Raw genomic sequence first — 16,906 nt, 5'->3', positions numbered from 1 at the left:
CTTTAAAATGATACTGTGGGGTCTTAAATTTCTATCTTTGTCCCTATAAATGGTAGAATTAAGGCCTACCAACAATGGGGGGAAGATACACTCAAGAAGAAAATAGGGCTGAAAAGTATCCCCTTGTATTGGGTTGCATAGAGTAAAATTCCACCTAGTATATGTACAACTCAGAATCTGAAAAATAGGTTGTTATTAATTTCATGGTCCAAGTTCTACTTTGAGATTAGTTTATTCATTCAAAAAATATTTATAGGGAACTCAGGATGAGCAAGGCACTGTAGAAACAGGAAGAGTTTAACCTTGGGATTTGCCATTGCATCAAGGAGAGTAATTATCTCCCAGTTGTGGGGAGGAGTGGTGAACTGGCTCTTTTATGCCCCTGTATCAGTGAACCATCAACAGTTTCTGAGTACTTAAAGTGCTTTGAAAGGATGGCAGTGGAGCTGTACAGAGAGAGGTACAGTCTGACCTCTCCAAGCTTCAAGAAACTTAAAGTCTAGATGTGGAAGCGGACACGACATAAACATTGCTTCCTTGGCTCTAACTTCCTTATTCTGAGGGTCTCCAACAAGCTGACTGACCTGGAAGCCTTTCCAGGAGGATCTGCCACTTAGCTGCTGCAGGATCCTTCCTGGTCAGTGACTTAAGTAGCCACCCTACGCCACTCCTACCATACGATCAGTCTTTAGACTAAGGGGACAGCAAAACTCTTCACCTGAAAAAAGGCTGGTGTCTGCTTTTCCCACCTGTATAACAGAATGCCAGGAAGTAGCAATTCCTTAGAAACTCAAAAGAAAGTAGAAACATCAGTTTAAGAACTTATTTTCAAAAGTGAAGTAGTTGTTACGTAGTTTTTATATATATACACATATCCAATATATGTATATTGAATGTCAAAAAGATGGAAATTTATGTTCACAAATTAAAAAACAATAGCCCCCAACAGACAAACAATAATGTGCAAAACAAGGTTTATTTTTATTTTCTTCTTTAATAAGTTTTAGACTTCTTGTTAATGTGGGATTGAAATTATTCATTAAGATTATTATAATTAACAATGTTAAATCCTAAGCAAGAAACAAATTAATGTCAAAGAGTTAGAATTAGAAGAGAATTTAATTCACAAAGGAAGGATGTTAAAGGATTTCAGTTCACTTCTGAATGTTAGCTTTGTAAAAGCATTCCTTTTGAAATCAAAATTCATATACATGCAGTTTTTCTAATACTGTGCATAGAAGCATATAAAGTGATCCATTCGTTTTCTTCAAGGTTGAATTTTTTCCCTATTAATGAGAAGTATAGCCCTACAGTGCTCGGTGATATTGCCTGAGTTTATCTGCATAATATTCAGTGTAAGTAAATACCAACTTTTTTATTCCACATGTTTGTTCTACCTTTAGATTTGTTAAAAGGTTTACTGATCATTGATTTATTATAATGTTAGAAAATGTTAGAAAATTTTATTCCTCTTATATGAACTACAAAATTAGGCAATTATTTCTCTTAGGAAGACATTATAAAACATAATATTTATAAAAAGTAGCATTGCTATATATAAAAGTAGCTAAGTATAAATGATTACTCTTTTTTTCTACCTCAGATAGATCTTGCTTCAAAAAAATCTTATGGGAATATGATGCATAAAAATTCTGATATACCTGGAAGATAAGCTAGAGGTTGTTATGTGCTTTATAGAATTATTCGTAATAGTTCATCTATAAAAAGTAATTTCCCCTGATGCTTTTAACGCATAATTGATTTATACCTAACTTTTCAGAAACATATCTACCATGCACAATTATAGCTTCATTTTAATATATTTCTCTTTTGGTTTAAAAACAGGATGTAAAAATGTGTTCCTCAACAACCCTGAGTTCAGAGCATAAATCTTCTAGAGTGGAGCATGTTATTGAACCATTGCTGAATTTTCCACGAATAAAGGCAGGAGTTGAGATCAATGTATGTGGTTGTGGCTAAAAATGCCCAAGCGGGGCTTCACCCCCTGAAGAACTCGGGGCTATCTTGATTCTCATCCACTGAACCTACTCTCAGATATACCTGTAGGATTATGAGACTCACTCAAACTCAAATTCAGGTCACATTGGGCTTTTTCATTTTTCTGGCTTTTACAGTCTTATTCCAGCAGATAACACTATCTTAATGAATCTTGCACCTTCTAGGCCCCCCATATATAGGAGGCAGCTCCAGGAGTCTATCAACACTCATTCACTCCGATAGAGAGGGGCTGAAATGAACAGATAGATGGGCCACCTTCTAGAACTTTGGGCTCACTCCTGATGCACAGGTACCAGATAGGAGCAGATGAAATTTGCCTTGAAATCTCAATGACCATTAAGTTCTCAGCAAGCATCATCTTAATAAGTCTAAACCTCTTAGTAAAGACTACCTCATTCTTATATCTCTTGACCTAATGATTGCTTAGCAGAACATAACCATTTAATTCTGAATTGTTATATTTTGTATGGATGGTTTGCTTTTAAATGATAACACTTAATCGATGAGTATTCGTAAGTAACTGTCAGTACGGTGCGGCATTAATGAATCTGAAGTCAACTCTTAAAAATAAGCCAAATGCATTATACGTGAAAGATTTTTCATCTGAGGCTGCCTAGTAAAGGAACTGGTTCAGGATCGGCCAAAGGGAGCCTCAGAGCAATGGAACACTAATCAAATTGTCTCATATTCAGGATTATCGCCTCGCCAGCCTTCACCAGTCAGCGTTTCCTGGAAATAGTGATTCTATGCTTGTTAAGAGGTTTGTAACAACTAGAAAGCTCTATAATTTAATCCCTCGTCTATTTATTTATCACTATAGGATCAATGTTTATCCAGCTATTGAACCTTGTGATATGCCTACTGTCAGAAAGGGCAGACTTGATAAATTCTGTAAAGTCCAATTTACAAAAAAGAACTGAATTTATCATTCATTCATTCATTTATTCTCCATCCTATTTGGAAAATAAGGCCTATTTTCATCTTCAAGAACATTTTAAAAGCTGGAGAAGAAAAGACAGAGAAGACAAAGAAGAAAAACAAGCCTCAGGAAAATTATCAGAAAGGCACCTAAAAGCATAGATGTTTATAACTAAAATGGATCTTGGAGATTCATGTAGCACCTGCCACCCCCTACCTCCACCCCATTACAAATGAAGACCTTTGGACCAAGAAAGATGGAACCGTGATCTGGTCCAGGTCTCAAATTACACTGACCTGTAAATTAAAATGAATCCACTCTATCAGGTTTTTTTTGGTGCTCTCAGAACGTGAGGAGGCTTAATCAACATAGGGAATTATTATGTGATACCACAAACCATCAGCTCTACCTTTGTTTGATGGCAGAGATAGCCTCTAGCACTTTAGCTTGAGTTTGCCAAACAAGCAAACCAGACTATAAATAAGCATCTTCTGTCTTTGGGGTCATCGCCACATTTGGAGGAGCTATGCCAAAGATCTTCAACTAAAGGAAGGATACTAAGGTTTGTTCATTGTCAGAGTCAGAACTACAACTTGGCCAGCTTCTTCTCTAGGGTAAGTGTGAGCATCCTAGGCTTCTTCTGTGTATCTCTTGCTTAAATGTGTCTCCATTAGGGGTGTATATCCTTTTCGAAGTCTTCTATACTGAAGGAAAACCAGTAGAGCAAAAAGACCAACCAAAGCCACCAGCATTCCCATAACCACTGACAGGGTTGTGGTCCAACCTGGAGTTTGTTCAACTGAAATTAAAGCAGAAGAGAAGAGTCTATGATTAGGATTTTCATCAGCTGAATACTCTTAGAAAAGGAAAGAATAAACCAATTTGCCTTTCACATGCATTTTTGTTGATAAAGCAAAACTACACTGGGTAGAATAAAATTTATCTTCCCCTTTCTTACCAACTATTTATCATATCCACAACTGTTTTTCTTGAAGAAGTGGGAAATGGAATTCCGTTATTTAAAGACAGTTTATTGCACTTTAAAAATTTCTTATAATAAATACTTATACAGAATAAACCCTCCAAGGAAGTATATAACTACCTTCGTGAGTTAAAAACTCATTTGTAAAATTGCAGGCTAAAATGGTGTCTGGGGAACTGCAAAACACACAACTCTCAGGTAGAGGAATTCTGCCTTTGTCTCTGCCTTTGGATAGGGTGATAAATGTGTGAGAGAGATCAGATGGGCTGTTACAACAGGAGACATTCAATAACAGGAGCAGAGGAAATTTGTACCCATTCAAATAGTTGTGAATAAAATCTGAATCTTCCCCATGACAGATCCAATCCTCTACTCAACTATATTTTATGAATGCTCTTCTACAAAATTAATGGATTTCATTTTTAGTATATTTATGCCTATTTGCCATGTCTTTCACAATTCTTTTATCCTTGGCCAGCTGTTCTTAAATTCACTTTCTCTGACTTGGATTTTTATTCTATACCCTACACTCATCTAGATGTAAAATTCTACCTCTAATTCTTTTCCTCCAATCCCACAGAGGGTCCTGACCCATCCTGAAGGGATTACTCCAAGAAGATTTTAATTTTTATCCTCCTGCTATAACCCAGCAGCATCTGGTGACAGTTTCATCTTCTTTTGGTTTTGGGGGGGGGGGGGTTTGACAGTCTCATCTTTTTAAAACATAGATTTTTATTCTGCCATTTCTTTGTTTAGGAATCAAATGATTATTTATTTTAATTGTGGTAAAATGCATATAACATATATTTTACCATCTTAACCATTTGTAAGTGTTCAGTTCTGGGGCATCTGGTGCGTTCACACTGTAGTGCAATCATCACCACCATCTAGCCACAGAAACTTTTTCATCAGAACTGAGATGGTAGCTCCCCAACCTCCTACCCCCAAACCCCTGGCACCCCCCATTCTACTTTCTGTCTCTATGACTCTGACTACTCTAGATATCTCATGTAAGTAGAATCATACAGTATTTGTCCTTTTGTGTCTGGCTAATTTCACTTAGCATAATGTCCTCAATGTTCATCCACGTTGTAATGTGTGATAGAATTTCCTGCCTTTTTGAGGCTGAATAATGTTCCATTGTATGTATACAACACAGTTTGTTTATCCATTCATCCTTCAATGGACACTTGGGTTGTGTTCACCTTTGTCTATTGTGAATAATCCTGCTATGAAAAGAGGTATAACAATATTTGAGTATTTGATTTCAATTCTTTGGGGTGTATACCTAGAAGCAGAATTGCTGGATCATATGGTAATTCAATCTTTAATGTTTTGAGAAACTGCCATACTGTTTTCCACAGCAGTTTCACCATTTTACATTCCCACCAGTAGCACACAAGGATTCCAATTTCTCCACATCCTCGTCAACACTTGTTACTTCCTGCTTCTTTGGTAGTACTTACCCTAATGGGGGTGAAGTAGTATCTCACTGGGATTTCTGCCTAGCTTTTAAGGCCCTCTGTAATCAGGCCCTTCTCCCAGATCCACCCTTAATTCACAGTAATCTTCTACCCAAGCCTTCCACTACCCCCAGGCTTTCTTCTCACAGTCCTCTATGTAGACAACGTGTACCTTTCACATTTGTGTTCGCAGCCCTTCTTCAGTCTAAAATGCTCTCTTCTTTCTCCCTAACCTACCTAAGATCTACAATATCTTTGAATCTAGTTTAAGACCCACCTGCCTTCCCAAACCTCTCACCCCATTCTCCAACCTTTGGTTACAGTTATGTCTCCCCAGGCAGGATTGTACATTTCTTTGTCAAACCAATAAATGAACGTGAATTTGTATCTTCTAATGAATTAACACATTCTCGGCAGACTTAGGCTCTCTGTCTATACCTATTAATTGATTGACATCAGAAGAGATGGAAGCATGTCAAAATGCACATTCCAAACTTTTGATTATTATGATGTTCAATCCCAGAGAAAAGAGAAAGAGGTTGAAAGAACTATCCTCAGCTGCCCAAAGAAAGGAAACTTCGAATCAGTAAGGAGAACAAGCAGTATTCGAGGCAGAACTAGAACAAAAGGCAGAGGACAGGTTCCAGGGTCTAAAAGATGCTGAAGTCAGAGAGAAAGATGTGAGCTCTGAAACTGTTGTGGTAACTCTGTAGGCTGAGATGAAAGGAAGATGAGATAGACACAAATGAGGAAAAGCCACCAGCAGATAGGCTGTGTGTTTTTCAGCTTCTTGACAAATTAAGACATTTTTTATTGTTTGACCTTTCCTTTCTCGACCTGTCTAAAATTCCTTAAATGGCACATGGAGCTATACTGGGGCCTAGGCAAACAGAAAAATGTGTGCCCTCATACACACTTATCAAAATATCCTCCCATATTTTGAACCAAGTGGGAAAAGTTAGTAAACAAATTTATAATTTAAAAACATGACTTAAAAAAACTTTAATTAAAGATCACACACATAAAGCCTGGTGTAGCCCAAACTGTTGGCAGGCCAACATCAACCTCACAAACCCACCCAGCAGGAGTGGTCCGGGCTCGTTGGAAATAATTGGTCTTGTTACAAAATAATGCAGGGGTATAAAACAAACAGCAACAGCCTGTCTTTATCTAAAAATTTGATAGTGTATTCATCATGGATTTTTGGCATTAATTTTGATTTTTTAAAATATTGTGTTAACATTTTTACTTATCTCGGCTACTGAAGGTTTTGGCCTCCCCTTGACCTTTGTGCTCAAGGCAAATGCTGCACTTGCTCCACCCTAAATCCAGCCCCGCCTTCAAGCAAAGATCTTGAAGTCCTGCTGGTCCCTCCACACGTGGCTGATGCATTTTGATTTTATTGGCTAGACATTTCAAACCACGGCCAGTTTTCAATGAATTCAGATAGAATTGTCAAATCAGGTATAGGAGGAGATACTTCCTCTGTGGAATAAGGTCTCTTAACAACTTTCAATTTTCCAAAACAACAGTCATCTAACCAGTCCCTTTTCTGGTGTTTAACTGGTAGGTTAGAGGGTCGTTTTGCTAAATTTATATATATTCTAGAAAATTGCCAATAAACTTAATCAGATCTGCGTATATAACTTTAAGGTCTTGTTTGCATTAAAAAAAAAAAGAAAGAAAGAAATGATGCCGGGTTGGGGAGCCAAGGAGTCGAAAGAAAGATTTCTTAGACTCTTAAGATCTGGCAGTAGTGCTCTTTTAATTAGAGAATAGTATGGAATATCATGGGGACAGGACCCATGGGCAGTCAGAGCTTCTGCTGCCAGCATGGGGACAGGACCCATGGGCAGTCAGGCCGCTGCATGGGGACAGGGCCCACGGACAGGAGGAGCCACTGCTGCCGCCGCTTCTGCTGCCCCCACTGGCATGGGGACAGGACCCATGGGCAGGCAGAGCTGCTGCTGGCATGTTGCTGCTGCCGCTTCTGCTGCAAACATGAGTGGAGTGTAAGGCTAATTTTCAGGCATGGGTATATGAGTCATCTCTTTACAAGACAAAGGAAAGAACATGAAAAAAAAGTTAAAATGGTATCAGTGCAGGTGGGGTCTGGTCATTGGGTGATCCCATGACTTTTAGACAAGAATCAAATCGGATTAAGTAAAGGTCAGAAGCCACCACACTAAATCAGCTACATGAGATTGCCAGACAGCAACCAACCCAAGTTCGTGCCTTCCCCATTAAGAGTTTCTAGAGACAAGGTCATCTCCCTTCCTTCACAAATGCAAATGTCTCTCAAGGGCAAGCAAATTGCACTCCTTGGAGCCTGCTTCTCATCTGGAGTTTTAAAAGTAACCAGCCTAAAATCCTCATCAGAAAGAATGCTCCTTTAGAAGATGCATGAATCGCCCACTTAGAAACTGTATTGGTTACCTGGCAGGTCAATGGCGTAGCTGTAGCCAAGTTGGTCTGCGGTTAAAAAGAGTTCCTCATTAGTGACTGGAGGGAAGAAAGGAACCATGTTATACATCCGATTGTGACCAATGGGCGCCAGCTCCTGAGGCCAGGCTTCAGCGGGAGGATTGAATCTTCTCATCCACTCATCGAAAATGGCATCAGTAAAGGAATGAAGGACCTGAAAGAGAGGGGACCATGGCGTTTAACATTGGTCAGTCTGTTCAGTCAGACCATCTGATTGGAGCTTTCTCTGAAATGGAATGGGGTTCTCGAAGGAGGAAGCTCCATATACCCAGTCTAATCTTAGTGACATACCCAGTGGCGTTTTTAGTTTAGTTTTCAAGGATGGATGGCGTATCCCTCCAAACAGCACTATAAACCCCCTTGTCAAATGAACAAATGAAATTCACGTTGCAGATTTAACATTGATTTGGGGACATTTGAGACCTTCAAAAGTGCGTGTCAATTATTGAGTTCAGAAAAAAGGCAAGTACGATGAGATACACAGTCTAGTCAATATTCAGATGCTTTGGTTTTAACAGAAAAGAAAGAAGAGGTTGTGTTTACCAGTACTGTAATACAGATGGACTGTAAAAAAAGAGAAAATCTCCAAAATGGGTTTTTAAATTTTCCTCACCAGGAACACCGTTCTATATACTCATTTCATAACCCTCTCATTTGAAATCTCAGTGGTATGCCAGTAAAACAAAGTCTAAAATGTTGTAATGTGCATAGTGCTCATTTTTATTTTCTCAAGGAAGCTGTTGAAGACCTTTTCAAATACAGCAATTATTACAAGATTTAAAAGATTAACAGCAAAATTTCCACATGTACAGCCCCAATTTTGCAACAGGATGTACATGTCAGAGTCCAGCCCAGGCTCGATGCCTGGCCGCTAGAGATCCTTGTTCATTCCTAGACAGTAAATTCAAGGGGCTTAGGGACAGTGGCTGCTTTGCTTTCCCTCTATGGCCCCAGCAGCTGTCACCCCAGGGCCTGTAACATGCAGCCAGGGAGGTACTTTTTCAATAAATATTTGTTAAGTGAATTCATTCATCCATTCACCAACTGTACCCCAGTGATACCACTAGTCAAATTATATATAACTTGTTATCTATTTGTCTATTTCCCCTAACAAGACCCCTAACTCCTAAAGCTCAGGGAGAGGATCTTTTGACCTTTGAAGACTCAGGCTTAGCAGGCAGCCTGGACAGTCGATGCTTAGTAAGTATTTGTTGGCTGAAGATAGTGCCGTGCAAAGCGGTGTTATTTTGTCCACAATTCAACCAATCAGGCCCCTTTCTCGTGGGTGCTGTTTCCTCAGCCTGTAATGCTGTTCCCTCTGTTTTCTGGTGTCAGTCTTTCAAGGACCAGCTCAAAGGTCCCTGTTCTGAGACATTGGACCCTGCCTGAATCCATCACTCTTTGCACTTCTAAATTCCTTTAATTGTGCTGTTCTTCTGGCTTGTATTACTCTTATTTATTTAGTAGATAACATTTTCAAATCATACCCATGGTTCCTCCCCCACTCCCTTACTTGTATGTAGTTGCCCTTATTCAGGCAACAGTGAAAGCTTTCTGCCTGTATTGTCTCACGTGGCTACACTTGGGATAGTAGAAGAAATCAAGTGATTTACTAAAGGGATTTATTTCCTGAACAGACTTTTAAAGCTCATGGCAGAGACAATCACCTTATAAACCAAAACATCAAATTATAAGACCTGGGCTTTTAGTGAGAGAAAAGATTTTTTGAATTCTAAAGCCTTGGCTTTGAGTAACAAAATTTAAGCCCAGAGGGAATAAAGGCCTAGAGTTTATCATGTAAGCAACCACTTTGGAAGAAGACATGATAATGCAAGTGATGAATGTTTCCCACAGTGGAGTTCAGAAAAAGTCATCTTTGAGAAGGCGCATCACATCTGGAGAAAGAAGCAAATAACTTTTGGAAAGCATCGGAATTCACCTAGTGCAAAGTGTAAATAATTAAGGAGGGGACAAGACTAAAGCAATTCATAATTTGGAGAGATAAAAGAACAGGGAAAAATAATAAGGAGAGATTATAGGTCTCAGAAGGCCTATAAAACATGATACAATGAATGCTGTAGTGGGAACTCTGTCCAGAGAACCCAGTTTATAGACTGTAGTAAAGAAGGCAAGTGCATGCCAAGAAGATGCAAAGGATGCAATAAACAAGATGCTAGGAGCAAGAACGTGTCCACGGGCTAGAAAGAGAAGTGGTGCAACCAGCAGAATGGGTATTTTTGTTAAAGTTGTGAGCATTGTCCCTACACGAGATACCTTGAATCACTCTTGAGAAACTAATGGTATCCTTGTGGACACAAGTTGAAAATGAGCTCAGTTATTATCTCTGTAAAGGCCAAATGTAATTTGAGGGTAATAAAAGTAAAAGGGGACTCTTGTGGCTTTATCCGCTGTAGAGATACCTAGCTATGTGATAGTGTTAAAAATTGAGTGCTTCAGAAATGAGGTTACAAATGTTGGTATACAAACCTATTCCACCTTGTTCCCACAAAATAAACATAGGTACAGGAAGAAAAACAAAGCAACTAAGTTTCAAACTGGAGGCATTATTGAAGAAAATGTGATTACATAGGCTCTGAAGGTAAAGGTTTTTTTTTTTTTTAAACATAGGCAGTAAGCTTCTTTTTTTTTTTTTTTTTAAGATTGGCACCTGAGCTAACAACTGTTGCCAATCTTCTTCTTCTTCCTTTTTTTTCCCCCTGCTTTTTTCTACTCAAATCCCCCAGTATACAGTTGCATGTTTTAGTTGTGGGTCCTTCTAGTTGTGACATGTGGGACGCCGCCTCAATATGGCCTAATGAGTGGTGCCATGTCCGCGCCCAGGATCTGAACCCTGGGCCGCCGACGCGGAGCATGTGAACTTAACCACTCAGCCATGGGGCCGGCCCCAAAGTTTTTAAATGTAACCCTTGCGGGAGAAAGCAATTAATCAACAAATATTGTGCTTATGGGCGTAAATAAACTTAATAAAATATGGGGAAAGCATGCTTATCTTTCTCAAGATCATTGGAAGATAGAGTTACTATTAAACTTAACCTTAACTGAGATGGCTGCAAGTTCAGATTCCTGCCACACTGGTGACATGAGAAGCGTTTTTGCCCACGGAGGAGCGCCATGGAAACCTGAGGCTGTCTGCAAAGACATTTGTATGTTACAAAAGACCGGCACACTGTGGTTGTCACGAGGCGAGTTCGCGTGTTACTGTCCAAGAGATGTCATTCATCATCAGAGTGGATCTTGTTGTGGTAATGTGAACGTGCTCTGGTCCTCAGAGAATTTGTATGTGATCATTTAGAAGTCACATAGTAGATGTACAGCTCCATATGAGAAGTTCCAATTTAAAACTTAAGGTAGAAGGCCAAAGTAAAAAGTTGAGTCACATTTTCTAAATGAGAGAATTCCTGAAAAACCTATTTAATCATGCTTATTATTTTGTGGTAATATTTATTTGTTCTTGCCTTGTTCTGCCACGGATTTGAAGCAAGGTATAATCAAGATGTTGGTTTTACATTTCCCTAGATAAGCCATACGTCGTAGGCAAAACATAGTTAAACAACACCCAAGCTTCTACTTAGCTGACGAAGCTCTGCCACAGGGAGCTGCTTACTCTGTACCTAGCATAGTGAGAGACGAGAAACAGTCACAGAAAAAAGGACATTGGAGCGATCATAGAGTCTTCCAGGCAGTGCTGAGGCAAGATAGTATGTTTTCTATTTTGCTCTAATTTTCTCTTCTTGTCCTTCCCTATCTATGCTCTCCTTGCATCCTAAGCAGACAGAATAGAAGATATTTTTCAGACATTTTGGAGGAGTTACATAAGGAAGGCACTATTTCTGCATAGATTTGTATAATAGCATTATTATTATTAAAATATACGTATGTATACATAAAATGTAACAATATACACTGTATACAAGATATAACAGCATGTATACAAAAAGAAATATCAAGAGCATTATAAATTCAGTTGCTGGGGTCCAGCCCCATGGCCAAGTGGTTAAGTGCGCGAGCTCCACTTTGGTGGCCCAGGGTTTTGCCGGTTCCGAGACTGGGCACGGACACGGCACCTCTCATCAGGCCATGCTGAGGCGGCATCCCGCATAGCACAACCAGAGGCACTCACAACCAGAATGTGCAACTATGTACTGGGGGGCTTTGGGGAGAAGACGAAGAAAAAATAAAAAAACAAGATTGGCAGCAGATGTTAGCTCAGGTGTCAATCTTTAAAAAAGAAAAAAGAAATTCAGTTGCTAAGTCCCTGACGAAGAATGCTTGCAGTTTAAGGATTAAACTTTGAACGGATGCAAACAGATTCTGCTGTTAGTAAGTCAGCTTTAAAAGAAGTGACCAGTTCAGCATACACCTTAAGCAGACAAAACAAATCGAACAGAGAGAACCAGGGTGATGTCAGAGGAGATTCTAGATAAGAACGGAGATATTCCCAGGCTATTCGTGGCTAAGCAATAGCAAAGCTCTAGGAAAGAGGAACTCAAATCAAAGCGAGAACTATCTTAGATTTGTATATAAATTGTAGTTTACCATTAGACTACTTAATTTCATCAATAATGAAGTATACGTAGTTCATCTTTTAATATAGAGTTAGTTCTCAGTAGCGTATGTGTTTATCCCTGTAAAGTCTAGAGTTGAAAAGAACACTTTCAGGTGCCATTTAGCAGCTGCCAAGTTAAAAAACCAAACCATCCCCCAGACCCAGCCTACAGAGATCCCGCCACTCTGGGAGACTCTGCCCAAGTAGGTGGCCAGTCACCTTCTCTGACAGCTCAGCTCCTATAAAATTCACCAAAAGTTTATGCTACTTAGGAGTTAGCGACTATACATGTCAGTTATTTAAAAATACATACGTTAATTAAGTGAATGTGGCATTTTAAAAACATGAATGCTTCAAAAGCCAAGCAAAATTATTCAGACCTGCCCTTCACGAATTAGTCTTAATTCCTGTTAACATGATCTAACAGGACTACATTTGCTCAGCTATAATGAAATTAATTGTGAAAGGATCAAATTAAGAATTATCTAAACTGACAAAAGGCAAAACTGGAGCTGGGAGACTTGACATGGGGACATTTTGAGTAAGAAACTGTTTTTTTTTTAGAGGAAGATTAGCCTTCAGCTAACATCTGCCACCAATCCTCCTCTTTTTGCAGAGGAAGACTGGCCCTGAGCTAACATCCGTGCCCATTCTCCTCTACTTTGTATGTGCGATGCCTGCCACAACATGGCTTGCCAAGCAGTGCATAGGTCCACATCTCGGATCCAAACCAGTGAACCCCGGGCCGCCAAAGCCAAAAGTGTGAACTTAACCACTGTGCCACAGAGCCAGCCCCAGGAAACTGTTCTTATAATCTCTGCTTGGCCACTTACCGGTTTACATCACCTTGTGTTAACCACATTTCTTAGCTTCTCTGAACTTCATTTTTCACATACTTAAAACAAGGAGAGCAGTTTAACATACAGTTTTGTGAAGTTAAAAGGTCATGTTTGCATGACATCCAGCACATTAATAGATGCTCAATAATGTAACGTTCTCCTAACAAAAATTTAGTGAGCACCTGCTAAGTCCCAGGCACTGTTCTAGAGGTTGGATATGGTGTCAGTGATCATAGTAGCTTCTCATAAGCTAGTGAAACCTAGAAAACACATGTTTATATGAACAGAATATTGGGTTTTCAAGAAAAATAAAATATCAAAAGAGGATGTTGTATTTTGTTACTGACTACACAGACAACAGACCACTTTCACTAATTCTCTTATGAAATTTTAGGGTTTTTTCTCTTTCCAGAAGTTATTATCCTATATGAAGAGACAGAGCACAGAAAAGGAAGTGCAAATGGTTCTTTGAATGTATGAAAAGAAGCTGAACTTCATTTATAAGAAGAGAAATGCAGGGGCCGGTCCTGTAGCCGAGTGGTTAAGATCCCATGCTCTGCTTCGGCAGCCCAGGGTTTTGCCAGTTCAAATCCTGGGCGTGGACATGGCACCGCTCGTCAAGCCATGCTGAGGTGGCATCCCACATGCCACAACTAGAAGGACCCACACCTAAAAATACACATCTATGTACTGGGGGATTTGGGAGAAAAAAGGGAAAATAAAATCTGAAAAAAAAAGAAGAGAAACGCAAATTAAAACTCACTGAAATACCATTTTCACCTGTCAGATTGGCAAAGACGAACAGGTGTAATAACCCACTATACCAATGAGAAAGAGTGCAGGAATTGTCACTCTGCTGCACAGCTTGTAAGAGGGAAGATGATTCAGCCTTCTGGAAGGCAATTTGGCATGTCTATCAAAATTTCAAATGCATTTATTTAACCTTTGACCCAGCGATTCTGCTCTCTCGACTTACCCTACACGTCCATTTACTGCAGCATTGTTTAAAAAGCAAAAGATTGGAAACCAGTTAAATGCACATGAGTGGGAGACACGTTAAAAATTTCAAGATAAAGTCACACTGTAGAATACCATAATCCTTAAAAAAGGAGTGAGAAAGTCCTGTATGAACGGATATGGAGTGATTTAGAAGAAGTTAAAAAAACATCTCAGGAGTGTCTATAGTATGCTACCCTTTGGACAAAAAAGTGAGGATAAATAAGTAAACATGTTTGCTTCCATATTTATAAAATATATCTTCAAGAATAGGAAAAAATGATAATGGATTGCTGGAGATGCTTGATACAGGTACTTCATTTTGCGCCTTTTGCATTTGAACCTCTTCTGTGCATTATGCATTTTAAAATTTTTTAACTAAAGAATTTAGGAAACTATGTAACAACCTAAAAATTAAATAAATGAAGTGAAAGTGGAATATCATGTGTAATGTGTGCATTATAATTGCAACTACATAAAACATAGAAGATATGAAAAGAAGCAGAAAAAACTGAGATGGAACTGTGGACATTTTAACATTTTTTTGCCAATATTTCTGTAATTATGTCATTAAAAACCACTAAACTGTTAAAAAATTAGTATAAAACAATGCTGTTTTAATTACTAAAAGTATTAGTCTAATTATGACTGTTCTTTTTTTAAGAAAGATAAATAAAATGGGTCCATTTTTAAGTGCTTCACTCTTGGGGAGAAAAAAGCAATGTCCTATACACTTCTTTTTAAAAATTTCAGTTAAACACATAGTAACTCAGAAGTATTTTATACTTGTTATTATGACCTATTAATCTTACTAGTTGTATTGCAGCCTAGAACAGTGGGGGTTTTACAGGATTGACATAGTGTACTTCCTCAGATCTTTGTTTTTAAAAACTCATTTTCTCTTTTCTTGCTTTTATATCCCTAAATTAATGAACCCATATAATCCAATTGATTATCTTTGTTAAGAAATACCAATGGTAATAAGGCTACTTGTATGTCTTACTCCATTTAGAATTTCAGTGTATAAGGGGGGGAACAAACACACCAGCTATTCAGTGAGGATTAACCATGCAACCTATGAATCCCCCAGCCACAGAGGAATGAAAGAATTGGAACTTGCCAAATGCACCTTTCTAAAGGGATAACATCCAAATACACCCTAAGAATAGTATCTTTAGGAATTGGGGAGAAAATTACTAGTCTCTGATATGTTTCTTTCTTGGCAGTTAACTCAACTATTTAACTTTACAATCTATCCTTTTCCCTATTTTTTTCTTTTCTAGGTTATATCTAAATTTAATATTGAAGACAGCACAACTTAGCATTCCTGTGATCTGATCTTATTTTCCAGGACAAATGTGTGCATTTCCTTCAATTACCTTATTAGAATTAGGAAATATTAGAATTTCAGAGATTGGTTCAGAGTTTTTTCTGTATCTTAATGTTAAACTTTCTTTCACTCATTATTGTGATCACTTACAACTTTGTGTCTCTCTTGCTTGAAGAGATTTCATAAAAACAATTTTAATAAATGTCGTATGCAATGTATGTAACACATTTACATGAATTGCCTCATGAACTTGAAATTTCAGAAGCTGTAACTCTAACTTAAATGCTTTACCCAGTTCTCAATATGTGAAAAGTCACTTAAGGCTCAAATGGCTTCAACATGAAACTCTTTGTAAACAGCCTACGGTGTTTGTGGATTCTGGAATTAGCGCCAAAACATTCCATCTGTGCCTTCAAAGAAAGGCCGTGGCTTTTTGTTTATTTATATGCACATGATAACACATACCAAAGGAAAACAAAATTTTAAATGTTAAATATGTTAAAAGTAATAAAGACAAGGACAACTAAACATCTGCTATCTTTGAACTATATGTAAGTCATGGAATTCTTCGTCTATAAAGTCATGGCTTCCACCTAAATCAAGAAGAGAAATAATGACTAGAGAGATATCCCTACTGCAGAGCAGGGACATTGATCCCTTAGTGCAGGGGTTGGCAAACTAAAGCCTGTGGGCCAAATAGGCCTTACCGCCTGTTTTTATAAATAAAGTTTTATTAGAACACCACACTCATTTGTTCATATTTTCCCTGTGGCTGCATTCATGCTACAGTGGCAGAGTTCAGTAGCTGCAACAGAAGTCATTTGGCCTGCAAAGCCTAAAATACTTGCTATCCGGTCATTCAGAGAAAAATATTGCCAAGCCTGCACACTTAGTGGGCTTCCTCAAAAGGAGGAGATAAGACATAGCAGTCCTTGAGACAAGAGGCTGAAAATCAAATTACTAGCATCACTCTTATTTCCTTTCATAGGCAAGAAAGATTTGGCGTATAAACCTCAACTTGAAGGAGGATTATGCTGTTCTACTCATAATATTTTGGAGTACTAGATAAGGAGTACTGTTGCATTTGTCTTTATGATAGATTGTGTGTACAAATTATATAATTGAAAATGTATGTTTTAAAAAAGACTTATTTAGAGACATATAGTATAGATAAATAGATGTATAGATACATAGCAGAGAAGGTAGACACCAGAAATGTTTGGCATAAGCTGATGGCTGAGATGATAGCCAGAAAAAGGAGGTGAAAGATAAAGTTAGAACTACTGAACAAGACAGGTATCCTACAG

At 38.4% G+C, this 16,906-nt stretch overlaps 1 protein-coding gene across 1 annotated transcript in view; it reads right to left on the bottom strand.

Annotated features, from left to right (window-relative positions):
• Positions 1-216: 216 nt before the first annotated feature.
• Positions 217-16,906, bottom strand: part of DCT (dopachrome tautomerase) — a 35,442-nt gene continuing 18,752 nt past the window's right edge. Inside the window, exons 7-8 of the mRNA XM_046664510.1 lie at positions 7,820-8,021; positions 217-3,737 (exon numbers count right to left, since the gene is read on the bottom strand). Of these exons, the coding sequence (XP_046520466.1) occupies positions 3,568-3,737; positions 7,820-8,021 (372 nt within the window). The 3' untranslated portion in view covers positions 217-3,567. The remainder of the gene's footprint in view (positions 3,738-7,819; positions 8,022-16,906) is intronic.

Source organism: Equus quagga, chromosome 6 (genome assembly GCF_021613505.1).
Source record: "Equus quagga isolate Etosha38 chromosome 6, UCLA_HA_Equagga_1.0, whole genome shotgun sequence".
In the NCBI taxonomy this organism is placed as follows: domain Eukaryota; kingdom Metazoa; phylum Chordata; class Mammalia; order Perissodactyla; family Equidae; genus Equus; species Equus quagga.
This window is presented reverse-complemented; position numbering and strand designations above follow the sequence as displayed.